The 25,482-nt window shown below is 40.6% G+C and overlaps 2 protein-coding genes and 1 long non-coding RNA gene across 5 annotated transcripts in view; 2 read left to right on the plus strand and 1 right to left on the minus strand.

Moving 5' to 3' along the window:
• LOC134668852 (uncharacterized) overlaps nucleotides 1-25,482 on the plus strand; it is a 223,281-nt gene that overhangs the window by 171,821 nt on the left and 25,978 nt on the right. The gene's annotated exons all lie outside the window — the stretch shown is intronic.
• Nucleotides 1-25,482, minus strand: part of LOC134668831 (protein cueball) — a 77,515-nt gene that overhangs the window by 23,238 nt on the left and 28,795 nt on the right. The window contains exons 4-6 of one of the 3 annotated variants that reach the window (XR_010098832.1): nucleotides 25,259-25,450; nucleotides 18,116-18,224; nucleotides 16,783-17,396 (exon numbers count right to left, since the gene is read on the minus strand). Coding sequence is in view for 2 of the 3 variants with exons in the window: in XM_063526297.1 (XP_063382367.1) it covers nucleotides 17,286-17,396; nucleotides 18,116-18,224; nucleotides 25,259-25,450 (412 nt within the window). In the remaining variant the exon portion in view is untranslated. Of the gene's footprint in view, nucleotides 1-15,458; nucleotides 17,397-18,115; nucleotides 18,225-24,462; nucleotides 24,542-25,258; nucleotides 25,451-25,482 lie in introns of those variants that run through there. The other 2 variants (XM_063526297.1, XM_063526298.1) reach the window with 2 other exon arrangements.
• LOC134668846 (85/88 kDa calcium-independent phospholipase A2-like) lies at nucleotides 948-11,507 on the plus strand. Its single transcript, XM_063526317.1, has 14 exons — nucleotides 948-1,171; nucleotides 1,484-1,574; nucleotides 2,301-2,468; nucleotides 2,875-3,006; nucleotides 3,418-3,595; nucleotides 4,232-4,456; nucleotides 4,558-4,777; nucleotides 5,372-5,533; nucleotides 5,963-6,231; nucleotides 7,411-7,554; nucleotides 8,046-8,169; nucleotides 10,082-10,227; nucleotides 10,565-10,680; nucleotides 11,284-11,507. The coding sequence occupies exons 1-14, from the start codon at nucleotides 948-950 to the stop codon at nucleotides 11,503-11,505; spliced, it is 2,421 nt and encodes an 806-aa protein (XP_063382387.1). The 3' UTR covers nucleotides 11,506-11,507.

Raw genomic sequence — 25,482 nt, forward strand, 5'->3', positions numbered from 1 at the left:
ACGCGTACTTTAAGGTCAAGGTCAAAGGGCCAAAGCGCAATTACACACGACGCATCGTGCTACGTGATACGTTGCGACGTCGTGCAGTGGAAATCTGAGAGCCAAAACACAATTACACGATGCGACGTTGTGTCATGGCACGACACGTCGCGACATCATGTCACGTTGCGATGTCTCGTCGTGGAAATCTACGACTTTAAGCTTTTGGATTCATACCATACCCCAAATATACTAGAAGAGAGGACTATGCTCAGCAGTGGGCGATAAAGGGCTGATATGTTGATGATGACCCCAAATATAAAGGAAATCCCTTTTAAAAAAAGTGCCCGAAAAAAAGGATTATTGATAGGATAAATTATGTAGAATTCTACCTTTGTCATTAATCCAATTTGCACGGACAATCATATTTGATCAATAATCGTAATACGACGTCGCATTGTGTCTGGGTAGAGGAATAAAGATTCAGTGTTATAACCAGCTTACGTGTGTCAGTCCTCCGTCACAATACATATTTTACATGGCGCAGTCGGTAGGATCCGAACCTGCGCTACTCTCCCACAGGGAATTAGAGGGCCGCGAACCACTCTCGCTTACGTACGAATTTACAAGTGCGACAGAGAGGCAACACGTCGAACGTGGTTCACGGTGGCCCTCTGATTTCGTCACACGACACGACGTCGCATCGTGTAATTGTGTTTTCGCTCAATACAACATAACTCTGCGTCGCAGTTCTAAGCAAAGAGCGTATAATCACTACGTTCTAAGTGAAATAGCCCTAATTATTACTCGTTTATGTGTCTGTGTAGACATGTGTTTATGTGTGGGAATATAAATCGCATAAACTGAGAGAATGTTCAATTCATGTAAGTGCCTAAATCGAACTTGTATTTGTGTAAAAAAATATTTATTACATTTTCGATACATTTTTTTTTCGGGGGTTGATTTCAATGTTAATTACAGTTTTTAGAGGCCTATTGGGCACTGAAGAGTCCCCGACAAAGGTAATAGAAGTACGTCCAGACAATTATGTTTCGAGGCCGATACACTACAGAGAAGACTCCATGTTATTATACGGCCCTAAAATCCAGGATGGAAGGAATAATTCGAGGGACAAATATTTTGATATTATTCTATACAAGCCATCCACAGAGAGCACACCTCAAATGTACAGGTAGGTAATCTTGATTCTTTAATTAGAGATGTGCCTACCGTTCCCGGGAAAATTTTCTAGGTGGGATTATTCTCGGAAACCTTCCCGGGAATATTCCCCCATGAAGGGAAAATAGGGGAATCTTGAAATTGTGCATCAATACTATTTTTTGCCAAATAGTTATTCATAAATAACTTAAAAAAACAATGCCATTTCACAAGAACTCCCAGGATATTTTGTATAGCTATATAGCTGATGGTGACCCTAATATATTATTAAGTAGGTATGCTTCATTATACACAATTTAATTATTATTTTTTATAACTTTCCTAGCTTATTTCGGTCAGAAAATCAAAAAATTGCAGAGCAGAAGTTTATGGTATACAAAGAGAGAATACCAGTTTACATCAAAATAACTAAAGATGTAAGTATGAATACCAGTTCTATAGAATGACAGTTTGATTTAAATGTACTACTATTCATAAATTTATGAAATTTAGTTCAAGTTATCTCATACCTCCTCAAATTCAAACATTCAAATTTTCATGTGTAGTCTCCAACCCACATTGGGCTAGCGTGGGGACTGTAGCCAAAGCCCTCTCGCGCACGAGAGTATACCTACACGATAGGTACTTTGATTCTTTAGGTTTGTGGTGATACGTATATACACGAGCATCGCACTGCGTCAAGCGTTCTCGGACGAGGGTACCTAACTTATAATTTCCTTTCTCTAACATGTTATTGCGTTAAGCTTGGCCAAATGCGTATACGAGGCATTTTTTTTTCACCTTTTTTTTATTAAAAAAAAAAAACACTTAGAACTAAATATAGTTAGTCAAGCAAATCTTGTCAGTAGAAAAAGGCGCGTAATAATAATTTTCTACGGGACCATAACCCTTCGCGCATACATTTTATAGATTTGCCGCCGTTTTCTACTGACAAGATTTGCTATGTTTAATATTTTCGCCAAACTGAAGACAGTTAATTGGCGAATAGTGCACTCTTAAATTTTATATGTAGGTAAGTAGGTACTTTATTATTATTACAGAACAAAACTTAGGTTTAGGTAAGTATTATTTATTTGTTAATATGTTAGTTTAAGGCAAAATTTGTTAACAAATTATAACTTGCTAAAATAACTTTTTTTCAGTGCACAATAGCAAGTCTCCAAAAACTATGCGACACACTGTCCAAACACCACACATGGTCCATAGCCCACCTGGCAGCTCACTTTGGACTTTGCGAGATGTTTAATGACCCTGAGGTCCAGTCGCATATGAATGAGGCGGACCCGCTCACTGGAGCTACGCCATTAATGGTAAAGATTTATCATGAATTTGACATTAACACACTCTTTTCCTTTTGCCTTTTCTTCTCTAAGTATATATTGTCTTATGTTTATCATCATCATTCGCTTGTCTCATTCATTCGGGGTCGGCGCAGCATGTCTGTTTCTTCCATAGGTACCTGTCTCACGCCCGTCATCTTATCATTCACTTGCGTTCGTTTCATATCATCTGTCACACAGTCCATCCACCTTTTTCTCGGTTTTCCTCTCGTTAATTCCCTCCACATTCATTCGTGATACCTTTCTCGTCACATGACTTTTATCCCTCCACTTCACATGATTCGCTCTTACTTTTTCAACTGTCGTATGTTATGTGTGTTATGTTCTATTTGTCTTATGTTTATACAGAACTTTTTTTTTTAAATATTGTTGTCAGGTGGCAGTGAAATCGTGTAACGTCCGCATGGTCCAAAGCCTGGTCTCCCTACAATGTTCCCTGGACACTGTCGATCTAGATGGCAACACAGTGTTCCATTACGCTGCGGCTAGCAATAAGGAGATTATCAATGTAAGTATAGTCTGTCAAGCCATTTCCGTCAGTAGAAAAAAGAACATTCATTCGAACACTCAAAAACATTATTCGTTCTCTTCGTCATGCAAATACCATCGCCATACTATTAGCTGTATAGAAAAGTGACTACTTAAGTGACGACACCATCTGTACACACGATATCATTTTAGTTATTGATCAAATAAGTACCTAACACATCATTACAGTATAAAACCAAGGCACTGTGAAACTACACAATAAAAGACAAAGACAGAACAACACACATTAAACTAAAACAACTAGATTTGGGCGATGACGTAACAGCGTGGCTCCGTAGCCTCTGACTCAGCGTAGGGCTTAAGGGTCTGAATATTTAATACCTTGACTGTATATCAAAAATATACATTGTACTCTTATTTCAATATCCAGGTGCTCGCAAGCAAATCAGCGTCGTCCCTCAACGTGTACAACAAGCAAGGATACACGCCATTACACATGGGCTGCCTCGCCAACGCGCCCGACTGCGTGCGAGCGTTGCTATTGGCCGGGGCCGATGTCAATCTGCCGGCTAAGCGGCAGTCGACTGCTAATTTAAGTGCTATACCTGGTTAGTGGTCAATGCTATATAGTCAGCAGCAGAAGTTGCTAAGCGGACGAGGTGTTCAAAATTACCTTGACGCGTTCTTATTCTCTTAACAATAAAGTCGCGTCAAGATCATTTTGAACACCTTGCCCGGCTCGCCCGCTAAGCAACTATTGCTGCTGACTGTACTAACTAAAATCATCGTCTACAGTCTACACTACACTGTTAACTGATAATACACTTTCCCGCAATGTTTCACAAAGGCACTGCTCACAGCCAATGGCCCGTTTCAAACTCGGATACAGAAGCCTAGCACGTTCAAAGTGGTTTTCCAAGCTTTGAATCAAAGGCTCGTGTTGTGTCTTGACGCTTGCGGTATCCCAGGCTGCTTCATTGGCTTTTTCCCTCCGGGGTGGTTCGCGACCCAGGCTGATTCAGCGACCGCCAGGCACGCCATCGAGACATCAGAGGTTGAAGGTAAACGCAAATTACCACCAATGAGGCTGAAGGCTGAGATTGCTGTGGCCAGACAACAGAAGACAGAAGGGCAGGAGCCACCCGTCGTGCGGATACCGGGACCGCAGTATTTTATCAGAAAACTTGCCTGAGACGGTGAGAACAACTGGAAGTAAATAACTAACAATATCCCGTCGTTTTAAGGTATCGTCGGCGACGTACTTCATGGTGCAAACCAACCCAAACTCTACCAACAAGACATGAAACACGGCGGCACGCCTCTCCACTGGTCCGTGTCTCGCGAAGTAATCGAAGCCTTGGTGGACAAGAACTGTGACATCAACGCGTTGAACTTTGACGGTCGAACCGCGTTGCATGTCATGGTGTTCAGGGGGCGCCTGGAGTGTGCTATGGCGCTGTTATCTAGAGGTATGTATGTTTGTTTTAGAACATATCTTGGCTGTTGGTAAATATTTGTTGGACATACACATAGTTTGGTCCCAGTGGGTTGATGTCCAATTTTGTTTCAGGCGCGGAACTCTCCATAACAGATAACGAAGGAAACACCCCCCTACACTTAGCAGTGACACAGACGAACATATCTTTGGTCGAAGCACTAATAGTGTTCGGCGCAGATTTGGAAGCGCTAAATAATTTTGGCTACACCGCCCGACATATGGTGCCCTATGAAATGTCCGGTAGTAACTATGACAAGATATTGTATGTACTACACGCTGTAGGAGCTCAGAGGTGAGTTAACGGTATGAAAAAAAACCGCGCAAGTGCGAGTCGGACTCGCGCACGAAAAATGCAAAAAAACGGTCACCCATCCAAGTACTGACCACGCCCGACGTTGCTTAACTTTGGTCAAAAATCACGTTTGTTGTATGGGAGCCCCACTTAAATCTTTATTTTATTCTGTTTTTAGTATTCGTGTTATAGCGGCAACAGAAATAAATCATCTGTGAAAATTTCAACTGTCTAGCTATCACGGTTCGTGAGATACAGCCTGGTGACAGACAGACGGACAGACGGACGGACAGCGAAGTCTTAGTAATAGGGTCCCGTTTTACCCTTTGGGTACGGAACCCTAAAAACGGTAAAATCTCAATAATTTTGGCTACAGCGTCAGAATATCCCTGTGAAATGTTTAATAGTAAAGATGATAACTTGATAATGACGTGGTGCTGGAGGAGAATGCTAGGGTTATCCTGGACCAACTTTCGAACTAATGTCTCCATCCTTAAGGAACTTCGTACCAGGATCCAGGGTATAGTCTCCTCTATCTTTTTCCATTTTTATTCGATCAAATAAAAAAAGAAAGGCAATCTTCTCGTCTCCCAGGTGTTCGGCAGAAGTGGCCGGCTGCGAGCCCGGCTGCGCAGCCCGCGGGGACTATAACGGTGTGCCTCCGCCCCGCGTGCCGCAGCCCGCCTGCCGTGACGTCATCAGTCACATGCTCAGCCTCGCGGCCGCCAGCTCACACACTAGCCGCAAGCAGGGACGGTTAGTACTGATGCCGTTTATTGGGATTGGCAATATAGGACATATTGGGATACCCTCATACTATTTAGGCGGGATTTGAATCTTCTCAGGTCAGAGGGGTAGGGTTAGAGCCGGCATAGCTTTATTTGACGTTCATTGGAATATGCCCACTTGAAAAATAAAGTATCTTTATCTTTAAGTTTTTTTAAGTTACCCCTTTTTTAAGTTACCCTTTTGCATACGAAATGAGGTTAAACATGTAAACCTACCACCATAACTTTTATGAACACCTTTGTAACTGGTAATGTTTAATGCAAATAAATGATCTTTATCTTTATTAAACGCTCATTAAAACTCTGTTGAAATTCCTTCCCTACTACTTTCATAGCTGTGTTTATTATAGATTTTTGTTCTGAATAAATTTATTTTCTTTCTTTCTATTATTTACAGCCTCCTCTGCCTCGACGGCGGGGGTATCCGCGGTCTAGTCCTAGTCCAAATACTAATCAACGTAGAGGCTGCCATCGGCCGCCCCATCATACACTGCTTCGACTGGGTAGCTGGCACCAGCACTGGAGGCATCTTAGCTTTAGCCCTCGCCAGTGGGAAGAATTTGAGAGAATGCCAAAGGCTGTATTTCCGAATGAAGGAATATGCGTTCGTTGGTACTCGTCCGTATCCGTCAGAAGGGTTGGAGACCATATTGAAGGAGAATTTAGGTAAGCATATATTATCAGATGGGTATCTACTTTTTCGACTGAATAAATGGTGCTAGCTTCATGTGCTATCCTTGCTCTTGAAGAAAATTATGAAAAAAAGAGCGGCCCTGATAGGCCAATCAAAATAGATCCAAAAATAGCGTTCTGAGGAATTAATTCCCGCTTGCTGGAAATTACAGAACCAGCAAGTTGTAAGTATATGGGTGAATCAACTTTTAGTATCACTCGTTACCAAGGTTACGGCTAGTTGTCCAGCGGGAAAACATATCTCTATCTCGATTGAGAAACAGACAGCGAGAAAGAATAACAACGCAAGAAAGTTGATCTACCCGGCATATATGTAGTAGAGCCAGGATGCAATTTTGGGCTCACTTATGTATTTTATAGGTATACGGTGACCGTGATGGCGGATTAGGATTAAATTTTTTTAGGGAGGAGAAATGAAGCGCTGGTGGCCTGGCGGTAAGAGCGTGCGACTTGCAATCTGGAGGTCGCGGGTTCAAACCCCGGCTCGTACCTATGAGTTTTTCGGAACTTATGTACGAAATATATAGGTAATTTGATATTTACTAGTCGCTTTTCGGTGAAGGAAAACATCGTGAGGAAACCAGACTAATCCCAACAAGGCTTAGTTTCCCCTCTGGGTTGGAAGGTCAGATGGCAGTCGCTTTCGTAAAAACTAGTGCCTACGTCAAATCATGGGATTCGTTGTCAAGCGGGGCCCAGGCTCCTATGTGAGCCGTGGCAAAATGCCGGTATAACGCGAGGAAGAAGAAGAGGGAGGAGAAAAATGAAGTAATCTGTAATTTTCACCCTCCAACCCCTATTAATCACGCAGGCGCCCTGTAAGTAGGAGCGCGCGAAGCGAGCTCCGAATGCCGAGCTTCTGACATCTGTTAGCTTATAGGGCGCCGCAAGCGCCCTGTAAGCAAGAGCGCGCGAAACTTTTCCTTCCGTAAGTCCATCGGATAGTCTGGCACATATGGTAAGAAATTAAGTTTGTCTTCAATATTGTGATAATGCAATACAAGATCTGTGAAATGATCAAGCCAGATTTTTTGAAGTATTAGTTAAGCCAGGTGCTTGGCTTATGCTGACATCTGATAATTTTTTTACAGTGAAAGATAGTGAGTCTTGGCCGCCAATTTTACATGAAATGTTTTTGGTGGCATTTTATAGGTACGGAAACCGTGATGGCGGACCTGACTCATCCGAAGCTGATGATCCTCGCGTTGTTGGCAGACAGGAAGCCAGTGGACCTGCATATATTCAGGAACTATCAGTCAGCAGAGGAAATCCTGATCGCGCATAATAAGTTTAACAGTAAGTAAATAGTAACATGTCGACGGCCAACGTTCCCCGCATTTGCTGGTGTGGTGACTTTAGAGGTTCGTTTATTCCAGCGGTCGGCAACAAACAAATTTAACCTCTCACGTGCGCCCCGCGAGCCGCCCTGGCTATTTTGTATGTAATATTGTCAAATATATGTCTGATAAAGTCACACATTAGCAAAAGTGCTGCCCGCGTCAACTTCCTTAAGTACTAAGTGGCCCGTTGCTGCTAAAAGGTTGCCGACCGTTTCGGGAGGTTGCGAATTATTCCAGTAATTTTTTTATTGGTTTTGATATTTGACCAAGTTTCGTGGTTTCAGCGCGTGTGAGCGAAGGACGCGAAGGGATAGGCCTGGTGCCACCCCCGCCGCCGAGCCAGCAGCTGGTGTGGCAGGCGGCGCGCGCCACCGGCGCCGCGCCCTCATACTTCACCGCCTCGGGCAGGTAACGTGGCGAGCTCACTCTGTTACATTACACATGCAGCGCGTGTGAGCGAGGCGGGCGACGCGATAGGGCTGGCGCCGCCGCCGCCGCCGAGCCAGCAGCTGGTGTGGCAGGCGGCGCGCGCCACCGGCGCCGCGCCCTCATACTTCACCGCCTCGGGCAGGTAACGTGGCGAGCTCACTCTGTTACATTACACATGCAGCGCGTGTGAGCGAGGCGGGCGACGCGATAGGGCTGGCGCCGCCGCCGCCGCCGAGCCAGCAGCTGGTGTGGCAGGCGGCGCGCGCCACCGGCGCTGCGCCCTCATACTTCACCGCCTCGGGCAGGTAACGTGGCGAGCTCACTCTGTTACATTACACATGCAGCGCGTGTGAGCGAGGCGGGCGACGCGATAGGGCTGGCGCCGCCGCCGCCGCCGAGCCAGCAGCTGGTGTGGCAGGCGGCGCGCGCCACCGGCGCTGCGCCCTCATACTTCACCGCCTCGGGCAGGTAACGTGGCGAGCTCACTCTGTTACATTACACATGCAGCGCGTGTGAGCGAGGCGGGCGACGCGATAGGGCTGGCGCCGCCGCCGCCGCCGAGCCAGCAGCTGGTGTGGCAGGCGGCGCGCGCCACCGGCGCTGCGCCCTCATACTTCACCGCCTCGGGCAGGTAACGTGGCGAGCTCACTCTGTTACATTACACATGCAGCGCGTGTGAGCGAGGCGGGCGACGCGATAGGGCTGGCGCCGCCGCCGCCGCCGAGCCAGCAGCTGGTGTGGCAGGCGGCGCGCGCCACCGGCGCTGCGCCCTCATACTTCACCGCCTCGGGCAGGTAACGTGGCGAGCTCACTCTGTTACATTACACATGCAGCGCGTGTGAGCGAGGCGGGCGACGCGATAGGGCTGGCGCCGCCGCCGCCGCCGAGCCAGCAGCTGGTGTGGCAGGCGGCGCGCGCCACCGGCGCTGCGCCCTCATACTTCACCGCCTCGGGCAGGTAACGTGGCGAGCTCACTCTGTTACATTACACATGCAGCGCGTGTGAGCGAGGCGGGCGACGCGATAGGGCTGGCGCCGCCGCCGCCGCCGAGCCAGCAGCTGGTGTGGCAGGCGGCGCGCGCCACCGGCGCTGCGCCCTCATACTTCACCGCCTCGGGCAGGTAACGTGGCGAGCTCACTCTGTTACATTACACATGCAGCGCGTGTGAGCGAGGCGGGCGACGCGATAGGGCTGGCGCCGCCGCCGCCGCCGAGCCAGCAGCTGGTGTGGCAGGCGGCGCGCGCCACCGGCGCTGCGCCCTCATACTTCACCGCCTCGGGCAGGTAACGTGGCGAGCTCACTCTGTTACATTACACATGCAGCGCGTGTGAGCGAGGCGGGCGACGCGATAGGGCTGGCGCCGCCGCCGCCGCCGAGCCAGCAGCTGGTGTGGCAGGCGGCGCGCGCCACCGGCGCTGCGCCCTCATACTTCACCGCCTCGGGCAGGTAACGTGGCGAGCTCACTCTGTTACATTACACATGCAGCGCGTGTGAGCGAGGCGGGCGACGCGATAGGGCTGGCGCCGCCGCCGCCGCCGAGCCAGCAGCTGGTGTGGCAGGCGGCGCGCGCCACCGGCGCTGCGCCCTCATACTTCACCGCCTCGGGCAGGTATACCCGACTACCCGTATAACCTCTACAGCTGAGGAATGTCTTTTCAAAAGGGGTTATTTTTGTATGGTGAACATAAAGAAATAAGCCCTTTTGAAAATACTGTTCTCAAATAGAAGCATTTAGGTAAGTAGGTATAATGTGTGCATGCAATTTTATACTCGCTGTACCTTGAAACTTCGATTTTGTTGTGAGACAAACGAATCCGTGTTCAAATGGTAAAAAGTCTATAAATATAGTAGACCGGGTTCATGATGAAAGATCCGTTGATATTTGAAATATTGCATTGATATGGGTGCACAAAAATTGTTCCGTGCGTCTCTTTTTTAACTTGCGATGCCAGTCATAAGCAATATTTTAAATATCAACAATTTTTTTGTCTGATTCGATTCGCCCTGCATGTGATCCGATTCGCCATGGTCTGCCCTAACTATTTCGTTCATAGATATCTCGACGGCGGCTTAATGGCGAACAATCCTACGCTAGACGCATTATCAGAGCTCACGGAGATGCGGCTAGCTCTCACAGCTACGGGACAAATCGAGGAAGCTCGCAAGAGTGACTTGAAAGTTGTTGTTTCGTGTGGCACAGGTAAAACTCTCAAACTTCTCATAGATTTGGACACCTTGTACAAACAGCAACACTCTTAACTCTTAACTGACCTTATTACAAAAGGCATAAGGTCCACCGATGGACAGTTCAGAGTGTGGGGTGTACCCGATAGTAGCCTACAGTTCATACGTGCTCCGTAATCTCCGTATACATATAACAGTGCGCCCGTAACACCCGGCGCCATGATGAGGACTACTGTTGCCAGCATAGTCATATGGCTCATAGGATAGTCAAACCTATGCTTATTCCTCAAGATACTTCCTGAAGAATTTTTGTATAGAAATGATGTACAATAAGATCTCTTTTAAATCCTCAGGTATTAACCCGCTGTGCAAGATCAGAGAGATCGACGTGTCCAAGCCCGAGACTGTGTGGGGCATGGCCAAGCTGGCCTTTGGACTCTCCAACATCGGGACCCTTCTGGTTGATCAGGTAAAATCTCTTGCTTCCCTCTTAAGCTAAGTTTATTGCCGATATAAACCCGCTGTGCTTGATCAAACACTTCGTGTCCAAGCCAGAGACCGTGTGGGGCACGGCCAAGCTGGCCTTTGGACTCTCCAACATGTCGACCCTTCTGGTTGATTAGGTAAAATCTCTTACTTCCCTTTTAGCCTAAGTTTATTGCAGATATAAACCAGCTCTGCTAGATCAAAGACTTCGTGTTCAAGTGTGTGAACCCGCATGGGGCATGGCCAAGTTGGCCTTTGGACTCTCCAACATTGGGACCCTTCTGGATAATCAGGTATAATCTCTTAAGCCTGGGGACTTCGCCATTGGAAACCTTCTAGTTGATCAGGTTAAATGGACACAAATCACGCGAGGTGTTTTCGGCTACTTTTTGACCCAACCTTGGTGATATTTGGTGAAGGATTTTGACTACCCCCCTCCCCATAACCTCACGTGTATTTTTTTTATTTTTCTATTCGACCGGCCAAGGCCACACACGCCATAATTTCGTAAAAACGGCTCGCGTGATTTGTGCACAAGGCCTTAGTTCCAGAACAGCCTTAGAACATTAATTGAAATTGCTTTCAGGCAACACAATCTGACGGTCGAGTAGTAGACCGCGCCCGCGCCTGGTGCGCCTCACTGGGCGTCTCATACTACCGCTTCTCACCATCAATGTCGAACGATGTAGCCATGGACGAGCGTTCGGACGAGCTGCTGGTGCGCATGTTGTGGGAGACGCAGGCATACATGCGCGAGCACCGCGACCGCGTCGGTGAGCTCACCGCTCTGCTCGCCGGTCCCGGGTGATGAGGTAGGGTGGTGTTCGAGAAGTTGGGGCTTGACGGGTTTGAAGGGCTGGATGGTTGAGGGGGAGTTGATCAAGTTCATGGGTATGAGACTGAGGCGTCGAAAGGTTGGGAGTTAGGAGTTGCGGGGTTGGGAATTAGGAGTCAAGGGGTATTATAATATATTAAGTAGTTGAAATATTTTACATCAATTTGTTTGTTTTTCCTATGTATGAATATTGTTTATTTATTAACAAATTTAGAGGAATTATTATGTCTTGTGTGTGTATGTTAATTCTAAATGAGACTATTGAGTTCTCGATCAGACGGCAAACGACGGTCATTAGTCTGGCAGAGAGGGCGGTATGTGATGAAACAACGCAACCTAATTGTGTTAGGGGTTTTTAGAATTGTCTCGATAAGTATTAGTTGTCTGTCGTAAGAAAAGTACAGTCAGCGATAAAAGCTTGTACCAAAAATGAAATTTTTGCCAAAAACTTATTATAAAAATAAGACCTGCAAGTACTGGGGACGGGAGACGCGCGAGCTCTTCCTAGAGCTAGACAGGCGGCTTAGGGAAAAGACCAATGGCCCCCATATCGCCATACGGCGAGCAACGCTGCTAGTGTGATGGGGTTCTTTGGACCCGGCATGGCGCAGAACGGGTTTAAGGTCAGTTTTTCTTGTCATACTCGTTTCTTTGTTATATCCTTAAATAAGTCTAAAGAGACTCCACAGTCAAACTAAATGTAGTTTTGTGGAGCATTGTATGTAACAATAATGTTGTAACTTCTAGTATAATAAATAACTATAATAAATAAATTAAATAAATAAATATATTACCTATATGTATAGTACTGGCTTACATATTAGTTAATATGTTGTATACCTAATATATAAAAAATAATATGAAAAAAGTACAAAATCCATCATCTTAGGTGGATGCTTGCGTGTTCATTTTGGTCATTTTGTAGGTAATTTATGAATGAATTATTGTTACAAGTAAGTACTGAACATGTTCGTGTAGTTATTATTTATTACCAAATGTGATCGAAATTTTTCCAATGTGATAAACCTAGTTAATTTTATACTGTTGCATGGCTGATAACAATAAAAAGAGAAGTATATCAATCATATCTATTCTTTATAAAAATACCCCCCTAAACTTATTTTTAAAGTAGCAAATTAATACATTAATTCGTATCTTTGTTTAAAATTGTTTATATTATAAGAATATTTAATTAACTACATGAGCCAGGGGTCGGAAACCGGTATTTGCTCCATACAAAAATACCGGTATTATTAAGTTCTTTTTCGTTCTTTGGTTTATTATTTCATTTTCAATTGGACAATCTTATAACACAAAGTCGTTACCTAAATACATGATTCAGTCCTACGTAAAGAGCATAAAATAAGTCAGTATATTGGTACATTTCGGGGTGTTTTAAAAATACCGGTTAAGAGCCCTGACATGAGCATGTAAGGTGAAATAAAATGGATATGTAAATATACCCTTCAGATTGTTTTCGAATGATTACATTACATCATATTTTACTGTGCAATGTTGTTGGACCAATATTTAAATGTAGGAAACCAGGCAATACATTTGGGAGAACATATAAAGACAATCATATTTAAAAGCACTTTTATTTCTTTATAATAAAACATTACTCTAATGGAGGCTTATACAAAGACTCAATAATATCACATTTCTGATGTGGATATTATCAATCCACGAACTAAACTAATACTAAAACTACCCTATTATTTGCCACTAAGTACCAACAATAAGTTTTAGGCTGTGTAGCATCCTAACCTTATCACTGCATCTCAAGTGCCTCTTCGAAAATGAAAACAAAACGTAAGTACATTTTATAAGTAGCAGCAACTGAGATTCTAAAATTAGTTTAAATTCCGTTTTAGAATTCATTGTTTCAATAAATATTATACGGAGGTAACTTGATAAATAAATTTAAGTTATAGGAACATTATTTCTTAAATTGTAAACCGAAAAGGAGACAGTTAATAATTAGGTAAGTTATAAGGCCCATAGAAATAAACTGTAAGTTAGCATGATTATCGTCACAGTACAAGTCTTAGGCACTTCGTAGAGATGTATATTCTCTACTTGTACTGTAGAAACATATACAATTTTATTGTTCTTTTCACAAAACATACTAGATTTGGGCCTTATTCTGTGTAGACTTTGGTTTATACAAGTTTTAAAACTCGAGAATGTTAAAATTTTATTGACCTATTTTCGAAATTTATATGAGTCATGTTAGGTAAATATTTTGGCGTAGGTACCATTTTATACAGAAAAAACATATTCTGATATTTTGTAGTTTCATACAAGGCATTGAAATACGTGACAAATCTATTGACTATTAAGACAATGCGTTTTATAGTCAACAAACTATTATATGCCTTGTAATACACTTGAATACACGATCGGAATATGAGTATTTAATGGGTCTTTTGAAATTTTAAGACAATTACTTATTGTTATATAACATGTATTCAGAGACAGATACCTATGTAGGTACCTATAGGTAGGTTGATCTAAGCACCTAAGATAGGAATACGATATTCTCTTTTTTATTTAACAACATATGGGCTTTGTTCGTTTAAGTACTTAGACCTACAAAAAGCTGCAAATAAGCACAATTTTTTTTTTGTATTTTCAAGCCGAGTTATGACTATGTATCGGTAAATAAGACATTTTCTATAAGAGAGGCATGTTCTGAAGAAAAGTACACATAACACATAAATATCATTAGTCCATAGAGTACGTAAGCACGTTCCGGAAAGTTTCCAAAAATAATTTTCTTCTCTTATAACCAGTAAAAAGTTTCAAGTTTTTGAAATGGAATATGTAATTCCCATACGAAATTGTGTGAAGTTACGAAATTTATCCATCACGTGGTAAATTTTGTAATTTATAAACTTTGTAGTCCATAGAAGAGTTATGTTCTTTTCTGTATTGTACTAGAAAATAGGACAGTATGAGCCATGCTTGCGACATTTCCTACGAACTAATGATAATAGAATATTTTTTTGCTACACATTTAAACTCAATCATCGGTATTACAAATAGTCAACAACGTACAGTCAACCTGATATAACACTACGCCATGATTGAACTATGTCAAATCGAACTAAGTTAGACCAAGAAAAGTATGCAGCGATTTTGATAGCCCATGCAAGTGTTATTAATACGTCACAATTTCATAGAACTTTGACGTTTAAAATGACACTCGCACTCCGTGTGGCTTTCAAAATCGCTGCAGACTTTTCTTGATCTAACTCTAATCACAACACTATGTGTCAATTAGACATGGTTTTGTGGTGGCTAAGTGTTACATTAGGCTTAGTTTATAGTTACAAATGACGTAAAATGTACAAATTAAAGTACACCGAAACCCTTCATAGGTATATTATGTACGATAATCAATAATATAAAAATCTTAGGAGATATACATGATGATTACTGACTGATCTTTTTAAATGTTTATGGCCAATAAAAACAATTTTAAATTTTTCGCAAATTGGATGGTGTCAAAACGAACAGATAATTGTCAAATATAAAAGGAACGAAAAACATTTTTTTATTGTGCATGTCAATTTATAATAATCTGATGAAAATAAACCATAAATGGCCGTTAAGATTTTAGTATAATAAATACATACAAAATGAAATGAAATGTCAAAATTAATCAATAGGCAACACTCACAAATAACGATTGGGTATAATAATTTACTAAATTATTAATCGTTTTATGTCTAATTATTTAAATAAAAAAGTTTTTAAGTCTCGGAAAAAGGCAAATAATGCACCGGCAGTGTTGCACATAGAGAAGGTAAAGGAACACAATTTAATAATTATTTTTCCGTAATATTAAACTAGACATACTTTGTATGTGCTCGTTATCATACAATTAATTTATAAATGCTCTATTTATGTACTACTAACCCTCGGTTGGTGGTAACCAAATTAGGAAAATAAAGTTACTCGATATTTGGCACCAAAGAAAATGGAACGTTCACAAATCACGCACATGAAACTGCTCAGCATGTTTTGGCAAGAATAAAAAAAAATCGTGTAAAAAAACTTACCGTAGATTACTTGTAAGGCGTAATTCATTCTTGCTTCTTATTTTTTAAAAGGCACTATGGCTTAGCTCTGCATTATTTTTGCCTAAACATGCTAGCTTTGTAACAGAGCCTTGAAAAGATCCAATAAGTAAAAACAGTTTTTACTTGAGATTTTTTTCATGGCCCAAATGTCTGAATATAAAATTCAGTAGAACCCACGCTGCGAATAGGCCTAACCTACTTTCCACTCACAGTTCACACACAAGGCCCTAAAGAGACTGGGCTCTGCAAATTAAAAGGGAAACACTCAAATAAATAAAATAATTCATGAATATTAGTTAGTTAGTTAAGTTTCACTGATTTCAAAATAATATTTTTTAGAATGCTACATGGCAACACTAAATGAAACCCCAGACTAGCGTCCTTTGACCGTTTATGGAATCTAGTCAGCGCTATGGAAACTAGTGGCGCTGCGCATTTGCACCAACGTTGTGTCAAGTAACTAGCAGCCATCGCGTTGATTAGAAGCATACGCTTGGAAGACGCTAGTGTAGGGCCTCTCTAACACGTCAGATACAGGCCTTGGTCACAAAAAAACGGAAATCTATTCGGTATCTCCAATTCTGTAACTTAATTCATATAAGCAACAGAGATGGAAATCATCGAAACTAACGTCATCATTAGACCTAAAGTGCCATTCTATGGACCTTGCTAACTATGTAAACCAACCGGCATATTGATATTGTCTCTGAATGATGAATTTACTAGTGACTTTTGTTTACATAGTTGGCAAGTTCCATAGAATGACACTTTAGGTGGCAACACTGAGACGTATTTTTTTAGCTCCATTTAAAGTGTTTGCAATTATTAGAGAGATTCGCAAAATAAATAAGACATCTTTTAATGTCTCTTAGGGCCTTGTGCAACTGTTCCTCACTCCGATTATAATCATCTCACAAAACACAGCCCTGCGATGGCCACAGATTAACATAATCCAACAGCGCATCCCTTATCACAATATTTTTGACTCCGCCAAAAACATAATCCAGTTAATAAACCTAGGAGGCGCCATATTGGTTTTAAGGACCACCCCACACCGTATTTTGAGCGTCAGCGTCTTGTAAACGCTATGGAAAATGGCGTCGCTGCGCAGTTGCGTCGAGCAGCGGCCGTAGAGTTGACTATACGCCGACGCTCGGGAGACGCTAGTGTGGGATGGCCCTAACCGTCACTATTGGCTTAAAAATACCTACTTACATAGAGTTGAAAAGTTGGCGGAGTAATTGGTCGCATATGGTACCCCTATGTGCGGAAGTGGAATAGTGCGTACCGATGGAGATACAGCATATAAACAGTCGCTGAAGCTCTCCACCTTCGTTTTGGTTGAAAGTTTCATGCGTCAAATACGGACTTATATTCCTAAAGCGACTTCCACTCAATAAAATGTTGTAGAACTGTGCTGAACTCAACACTGACAGTCAGTCATACGGATACTAAGTATCTAAAGTGTGTCTTTTCCAGAAAGTTAAAAACACAGGACAATCTATTAGGAACGGTATACGCTGCCATAATTCACAACCAAAAACTCGACTCCTGTGTCTTTACTTTCAGAAATAGGACGTAAGTACCATATTAATCTTTTTCTCCGTATGAGTATGACTTTTTTGGAAAGTTTAACCTGCCGCCTCCTAGGTAAGCACACCAAATTTAGAAGTCGTCCGGATGCTCCATATTAGCGATTAGGTTCCTCTTCTCTTCTTTGCCGGGTTTTGCGTCGAGTAATGTTGGCCGTATTGTGCTTCTGGGTTCGAAGCACGGCTGTAACAAAAAAAAACGTAAATTGAACAGTTTCTTTAACTAGGTGGTTTATTTTTAGTGCTTCGTTTAAGAAGCTGGAAGTTAGTATTCTACTATCAAAGAAATACATTGGTTATAAAAGGCACCTCGTGATTGGACAAACTTTTCAACGTAACTAGTAGTGTACACTTGACTTTTCAGTCAGAGCAGTGATGTTATGATATCAATGTATCATTTATTCTACCATGTTGTAGCTTGAATGAAAGCATGTACGTCACAAGCATACCTCCCAAGGGTTTTACAAAGTTATCTACAGTTAACTATCAGCAGTTCGATCTATGTGTTTCTTTTTCTAGCACTGAAATATGCTACTGCTGTTTTCTGATTAGCGTGATTTATCGATAGAAAACTCATAAATCGATTCTGTTATGTTAGTTGTTACTTGTTAGTACGCGTGACCCTTGGCAGAAAAGCTAAAGTGATCGAAATTTTAACCTTAAATGACGACTGTTATTCATTGTCGAATGCTTGCTCGATTCTATTTACCTGTGTAAAAATGGTTACGTGGTACAAAATAATGATTCAATAATATATTTTTATCATTTGAATGGAATATTTTAGTTATTTAGCGTTCCAATAATCTAGAATTAGATCAAGAAAAGTCTGCAGAGATTTTGATAGCCCACGCAGACAGTGCAAGTGTTATTTAAACCTCAAACTTCTAGTATGTATGTACTTACAGTTTCGCAAATATTCATGTTGCAGCAGTTTTCAATAGTGATCTCGCACTGGTCGGGCCGCGCCGTCAGCGGCGTTACGTTCTTGTTCACTATAATGCGCTTCTTTATTCTGGAACAATGCAATGGAAACGTCAACATAAGGCGCGTTTAAGATCTTACCACATGAGTCGCAAAATCGGCCGTATGGCCCAAAAAAGTATTGTGGGTTTGTGGATTTATGATTTGGTCGGTCCATCTCATTGGCGATCTTCCTCTAGCCCTGTCACCTCCCACTCTTCCTTGCACAACTAGGCGTTCTATGGATGCTCCATCTCACCGAGACACGTGTCCAAAAAAGTGTCGGCCACAGTAAGCGAATGCTCACTGAAAGCAGCTCTACGGGAGGAATGGCGACGTGTCGTTAAACAAGTCGCTCAAAAGTCTACATAATGGCCACGACCACTCTGTCAAGAGTGTAACGAAGAAGAATAAGACAAATTTATATGATACGTACTGCGACTCGTGACTCATTTAAACAATATCTAGGTTTCCGCCAGTGTTGGGCATTCAAGAATAAAATCATTATTTGAATAAGAATTTCTAAGAATAAAATCATGTTGATTTTATTCCCGTCAAAATTATTCAAATAATTTTGGTCGGGAATAATTCGTATGTGAAAAAATTGAATAAGAATAATCTTATTCTTAATCCAATTAATGTAATCATGATTTTATATTCTAAATAATATTCCTGGATTAAAAATCTAGTCCGAGTGCCGTTTAGGCGTTACGTATAGATAGAAGTAAATAATAGTAGTTTCTTCTCTAACTTATACCGATTTTTATGGACTAAAATCTTACAAATTTAATTTACTGCCACAATATAGTCTTGGTATTAGTATGCTTATTGCTTTTAATGTGATAACTAAATCATCAGGTACAAATCAGCTGATCTGATCGGATGGTGGATAGCGAAACTCTTGAATGGCTCACTGTACCTAAAATAGTGTAACAAATAAAAAAAGATGTTTTTAAAGGTATGATGAAAAATGGCTCGATATGGTGTATTCCTATTTCTCCCCGCCGGGCACAGATGTGAATAGGCGCTTCATATAAATTATTCCCATATGTCCCCGCCTCATGTATCGCGGCGGTCACGTGGGGTAGGAACAAATGGGGAATACACTCATGATTTTTTTCTGTTTTCGAATTATGTTTAGTAGTTTCAGGGTCCGAGTTACTAGAGTTAGACCAAGAAAAGACTGCAACGATTTTGATAGCCCGTCGCAGTGCAAGTGTTATTTTAAATGTCAAACTTCTATGAAAAAAAAAATTTTTTCCTAGCCTATTTCAGTGTCCCACTGCTGGGCAAAGGCCTCTCCCCTTAATTTCCACGACTCCCGATTTGGTGCTTCCTCCGGCCTGTTGTTCAGGAAGCTGTCCAGGTCATCTCGCCATCTCCGTTTGGGCCTGCACGCGCGCCACCTCGGCCGCCTCCTCCAGCCATGATGAAATTATGACGTATAAGTAACACATGCACTGCGTGGGCTATCAAAATCGCTGCAGACTTTTCTTGGTCTAACTCTACCGAGACTTATGTTGTTTTTAAAAGTCCTTCTGATATTTAATATTTGCATTTATTATTAGACGGAAATGAACAGTAGGTATTAAAATCGTTTGACACACCGCCTGCCGCACGTGTTTAGCAAATGCTCACAATTCACCACGACACGACTTAATCCTATTGTTATTGCCAATGAGTAATAAATGACGGTCTCAAGTGGAAACACGCCAAATAATACAATACAATTCATGCTGCGACCTTCAACTTTCTGCAAATCTAGCAATAAGCGTGAACTCTTTTCTTACCTGCTATTATTTACTATCTCATTCCCTTCCGTAGGTGTGAAAGACATATCATACGTAAGACCTTAAGGTTGATAGGAATAATAAACTAAATATGTACTTAATACGCAAAGGAATATACATTGAACCATCATAGAAAATCGCAATTTAGCTTCATTATCAAATTATTATCACCATTTCGAAGGCACCAAAAAATTTACTTATCTATCACAATAAAATCTATTTACGCTCAAAAAATTCAAATCAATCCGACCATTGAAAAGGGGCGAAATTCATTTCACAAACTATAACCAATTGTCCTACAAAAGTTAACTTAATTCAGAATAACATTTTAATTGAATAAAACGTTATTTAAAATAATCCTACAACTGGAATAATTATTCCGTTTTTTATTCTTAATTTAAAATAAAAGTGACATGAATTATTCACTTTCATTTTATTCTAAAATAACGAGTGCAGGAATAATTCTTATTGAAATCGATTGGAATAAGAATAAAATTTCTGTTTTTATTCTTATTCTTATTCAAGTTAATTTTTGCCCAACTCTGGTTTCCGCTAAATTGACAATGAAACAGGCAGTCGATAATCCATTTGATACACCATGTTATTTTTAATCAGTTTGTGTATGATGTGAATTCATAAAAGATTACAGTAGGTAACTACTTAACTACCCAGTTACTTATGTAATTATATCTGCGATTACATTATCAATGGCATGCGTACAAATCATTAACACCGCAATTTAATGCTTCGTAGCCAATACATATATTGGTATGTGTAAGTAATATTTGTAACCATATAATCTATCCTCAACAATTTCCCAGACATAATGTTATTATTTTGGATTTGTTATGCATGCAAACAATAATTTCACCGCGTCAGTAATACACGTTTTGAGCTAGCATGAAAAATATTGCGAACATCTTACACAGATCGACCTAGCCCCAAACTAATCATAGCTTGTACTATGGGTATTAGGCGACGATATAAACATATACTTATATAGATAAATACATACTTATATACATGGAAAACAACCATGAATAACAAATATCTGTGTTCATCACACAAATAAATGTCCTAACCGGGATTCGAACCCAGGACCATCGACTTCGCAGGCAGGGTCACTACCCACTAGGCCAGATCGGTCGTCAATCTGTTTAAAGACAGTTGAAATTTACTGAATAATGCGGAATTTTATATTAATTCTAAGACCTTGTTGACATAGTTTTTTCATATCAACGTGTACGTAGCGTGTTTGTAACTAGGTAACTATGTGACATTTTGCGAAATTACTGATAAGATTTCAAAAGTACGCATGAGATACTCCGTATTTACCCCTGACGTACGTAGTGACGTATTGGTTTTCGGAGGGCTCGAAATGCTATGCTAATACGCTGTGCTACACGAGATTTAAATGTGATTTACCCAATTAGCATAATAGGTTATACCAAGACTGATACGTCATGTCATACGCAAAATAACAGGTTTTAGAGGACATGTAAATTAAATTAAGCGGGTGTGTACATGTACATTAATAAGTTTACTTTATGCACTATTGTATTGATCACTTTTGTTTGTAAACTTGTATTCAATTTGAAACAATGTAACGCTTGGGATACGCCTTATTTATACCGAAGATACCTGATAATAACAATAAGTACCTACCTTCTTACCTGCTTAAACCCTTAATACTTATTTAATATTACCTAAAAAGCACGCTCAAGCCTTCTTGACGCTCAATTGTATTATTACTAGCTGTTGCCCGCGACTTCGTCCGCGTGGAATCTTATCTTCAACATTTTACATCTTTAGTACCTATAATTTTTGTTGAAAAGTTGAAATTAAGTACCTTTCTTTTTTAGCACGTTGTATGAAGTTTTAAGTCAAGTGGATTTTGATGTTGGTTGCAGAAATTACTTTTTTTGTATTCTCATAATATTAGGTACCTATGCCCTTTTATACAAAGATTCAAGTTCCGCACTCACAAAATATCTGATCTCCATACAAACTTTCAACCCCTTTCTCAGCACCTTGGGGGATGATTTTCAAAAATACTTGAATTAGTTTTCATGTTTTTTATATATTTCATACCTTTTTTTGCAAAAAGTTCATGTTCCTAGCTTAAAATTAAATTTACACTCCAAGATGAATTTCATCCCCTTTTTAACCCCCTTAGGGGTTGACTTTCCAAAAACGTTGCAATTACTTTTTTTGTAATAGGCTATTATGCCTTTCTAAGAAGTTTCAAAGCATTTGTAATGGTTTCAAACTTTGAAACCCATTTTAACCCTGTTACGATGCATTTTACAAAACGCTGAAATCACTTTTATTGTCTTCTAATAGTATTCCCAAATACAAAGATTCAAGTCCCGCGCTCGAAAAAATGTTTGATATCCATACAAACTTTCAACCCCTTTTTCACCACCTTAGGGGATGAATTTTCTAAAACGCTGAAATTAGTTTTCTTGTACTTTAATTTAAAACGTTTTTACAAAGTTTCAAGTTCCTTGCTTGAAATAAAATTTGCACCCGCAGACGAACTTTCATCCCCTTTTTAAGCCCCTTAGGGGTTGTATTTCCAAAAACGTCGCAATTACTTTTTTTGTAATCGGCTATTATGCCTTTCTAAGAAGTTTCAAAACCATTTGTAATGGATTCAAACTTTCAACCCTGTTAGGGGAAGAATTTTACAAAACGCTGAAATTACTTTTCCTGTCTTCTAATAATATCCCTAAATACAAAGATTCAAGTCCCACACTCGAAAAAATGTTTGATATCCATACAAACTTTCAACCTCGTTTTCACCACCTTAGGGGATGAATTTTCAAAAACGCTGAAATTAGTTTTCTTGTATTTTAATAATATATCTTTTAACGAAGTTTCAAATTCCTAGCTCAAAAGAAAACTTTAACCCCATACAAACTTTCATCCCCTTTTTAACCCTGTTAGGGGATGAATTTTACAAAACGCTGAAATTACTTTTATTGTCTTCTAATAATATCCCCAAATACAAAGATTCAAGTCCCGTGCTCAAAAGAATTTTTGATATCCATACAAACTTTCAACCCCTTTTTCACCACCTTGGGGGATGAATTTTCTAAAACGCTGAAATTAGTTTTCTTGTATTTAAATTTGATACTTTTTTACAAAGTTTCAAGTTCCTAGCTTAAAATAAAATTTGCACCCGAAGACGAACTTTCATCCCCTTTTTAACCCCCTTAAGGGTTGAATTTCCAAAAACGTAGCAATAATTTTTTTTTATAATCGGCTATTATGCCTTTCTAAGAAGTTTCAAAGCATTTGTAATGGATTAAAATTTTCAACCCCTTTTTAACCCGGTTAGGGGATGAATTTTACAAAACGCTGAAATTACTTTTCTTATCTTTTAATAATATCTCCAAATACAAAGATTCAAGTCCACCACTCGAAAAAATTTTTGATATCCATATAAACTTTCAACCCCTTTTTCACCACCTTAGGGGATGAATTTTCAAAAACGCTGAAATTAGTTTTCTTGTATTTTAATAGTACATCTTTTTACGAAGTTTCAAATGCCTAGCTTGAAAGAAAACTTTAACTCCATACAAACTTTCATCCCCTTTTTAACCCCCTTAGGGGTTGAATTTCTCAAAATCGCTTCTTATCTCTTGTACACTTTATAAATGCAATCTGGTGTGCAAATTTCAACTTTCTGGCTTTTGCAGTTTCGGCTGTGCGTTGATGAATCAGTCAGTCAGGACACTTGCATTTATATATATAGATAGAAGAAGATTAATGATTCTGTATGTAATTGGAAAACAGGACCCATACAGGATCAATAAAGGTGTTGTTTTTGACCTATATAGCGTAATAATGGGTTAAGTTAGCTACACTATAAATATATGTACCCACTATTTAAAAGGGGTTTTTTCGTACCTACTTATATTAATTTAGTTTTGTCTACCAACCCGATGTTATGGATGATATAGAAATTCCTTTACATAGATGAACACCCAGTGAAATTAGAAGCAAATTTGTAACATTAAGTCATATTTCCAATCCAGTCAATTTCGGACTAAACGTAAACAAATTAGTTGGCAGTCAAGATTCATAGTATTTTTGCAATTATTGGGCTGTTCAGATATACGAGTAAAGGGATCAAAATAACACAATTGTTGTTATATACCTAATACTTGAACGGTCCAGTAATTAAAAAAATTATCTACGATTAAGTATGCAAATTTTTTAACAGGACTACTTATTATCATGCTTGCCACGCTTTGCTGAGCGTATATTCCCTTCGCTTTACGAGAACATCGCCTCAAGAGATCCAGTAAAAATGTTTGATTTCGATACCAGTAAGAAGTATTTAAAATCAAGTATCAAACTTACAGGTTCACCTGGGGCGGTGCGCTTTCCAAGAGTAAACAACCAATATTTAATTGAACTGCAAACGGATGCACCCATTAGTTGAACACACAAACGATCACAAAATGAAGGGCGTATAAAAAAACATAATACCTAGGGACTCGTTTGTGCCTCCAAATTATCGTACCCGTTAAAAGAACGGAAGTAACTCGGACCGCTGCTCCAAAGGCACCTGAATGGTAGACAATATTATGAAGGCAATACCACTTTTACTGTTTCATAACAGTAGCAAAGTTCAGTGAACCAATCGAGTATGGAGGTTATATATTGCGGTTATTGTTTTTACACATGAACTGACGGAGCCTTGGAGAATACCTTGAGGAGTACTTATTGTAAATTGCGCGAAATGTTTGTAGTTTCTATCGTTATTACAATACAGGTAAGGTCAACCGGGGTAAATGCGTCTCTTGTGGTAAATGCGTCTTTTGAAGATATCTTTCAAACCCAACATATTACAACTATTGTAGCCGTCTACACCAAAATTTCAGTGACCACACTCCGAACAGGGAGGGTTGCAATAGTTCTAAAATCTTCCGTTTAGACGAAAAGTTCCAAAGACGCATTTACCTCAAGAGACGCATTTATCCCGGTTGACCTTAGATGCTTTACTTGGCAGGTAAATTCACGAAATTGGTCGCAACTGTACTGAACGAAAAGATGAAATTTTTAACCATAATTAGGTAAGCGTCAGTGCGTTCCTGTCATAAACTCATAATCAATCTTTTGTATTATAATTATTTTCTACTGTTCTGATCTGCTTTGTGTTTTTGTTCGACCCATTCCGTGAATTTGCCTGTAAGGATCACTAAATATGTACAACTACCCTACAAAAACAAAAGCAGTGTTAAAGGTCTACTTTTAAAACCGTGCATAACTGTTCCATCCTTACCTCGGCCGCTTCTTCAAATGCAGGATCTTCGTCACCAGCACAGCGCAGACCAGACACAGGAGCCCACATAGGATCCCCAGCACCATGAGGATGGGGTCTCGTACGGAATCCCAGCCGTCATTGCAGGGGACAGTCACGAATTCATCGCTGACTTCTAACGCGGATAGCTTTGTTGTCTTGTCTTTGGTGCAACTGAAAATTTTTGGATTTAGTTACGTTACTTT

The sequence above is a fragment of the Cydia fagiglandana genome, chromosome 11 (genome assembly GCF_963556715.1).
Source record: "Cydia fagiglandana chromosome 11, ilCydFagi1.1, whole genome shotgun sequence".
NCBI lineage: Eukaryota > Metazoa > Arthropoda > Insecta > Lepidoptera > Tortricidae > Cydia > Cydia fagiglandana.

Excerpts from the sequence above, each read along its gene's own strand:
- LOC134668846 (XM_063526317.1), top strand. The coding sequence starts at position 948 with ATGTTAATTACAGTTTTTAGAGGCCTATTGGGCACTGAAGAGTCCCCG. Across the intron at positions 3,596-4,231 it reads TAATTTAAGTGCTATACCTG|GTATCGTCGGCGACGTACTT; the intron begins GTTAGTGGTCAA and ends CGTCGTTTTAAG. Across the intron at positions 4,457-4,557 it reads TATGGCGCTGTTATCTAGAG|GCGCGGAACTCTCCATAACA; the intron begins GTATGTATGTTT and ends ATTTTGTTTCAG.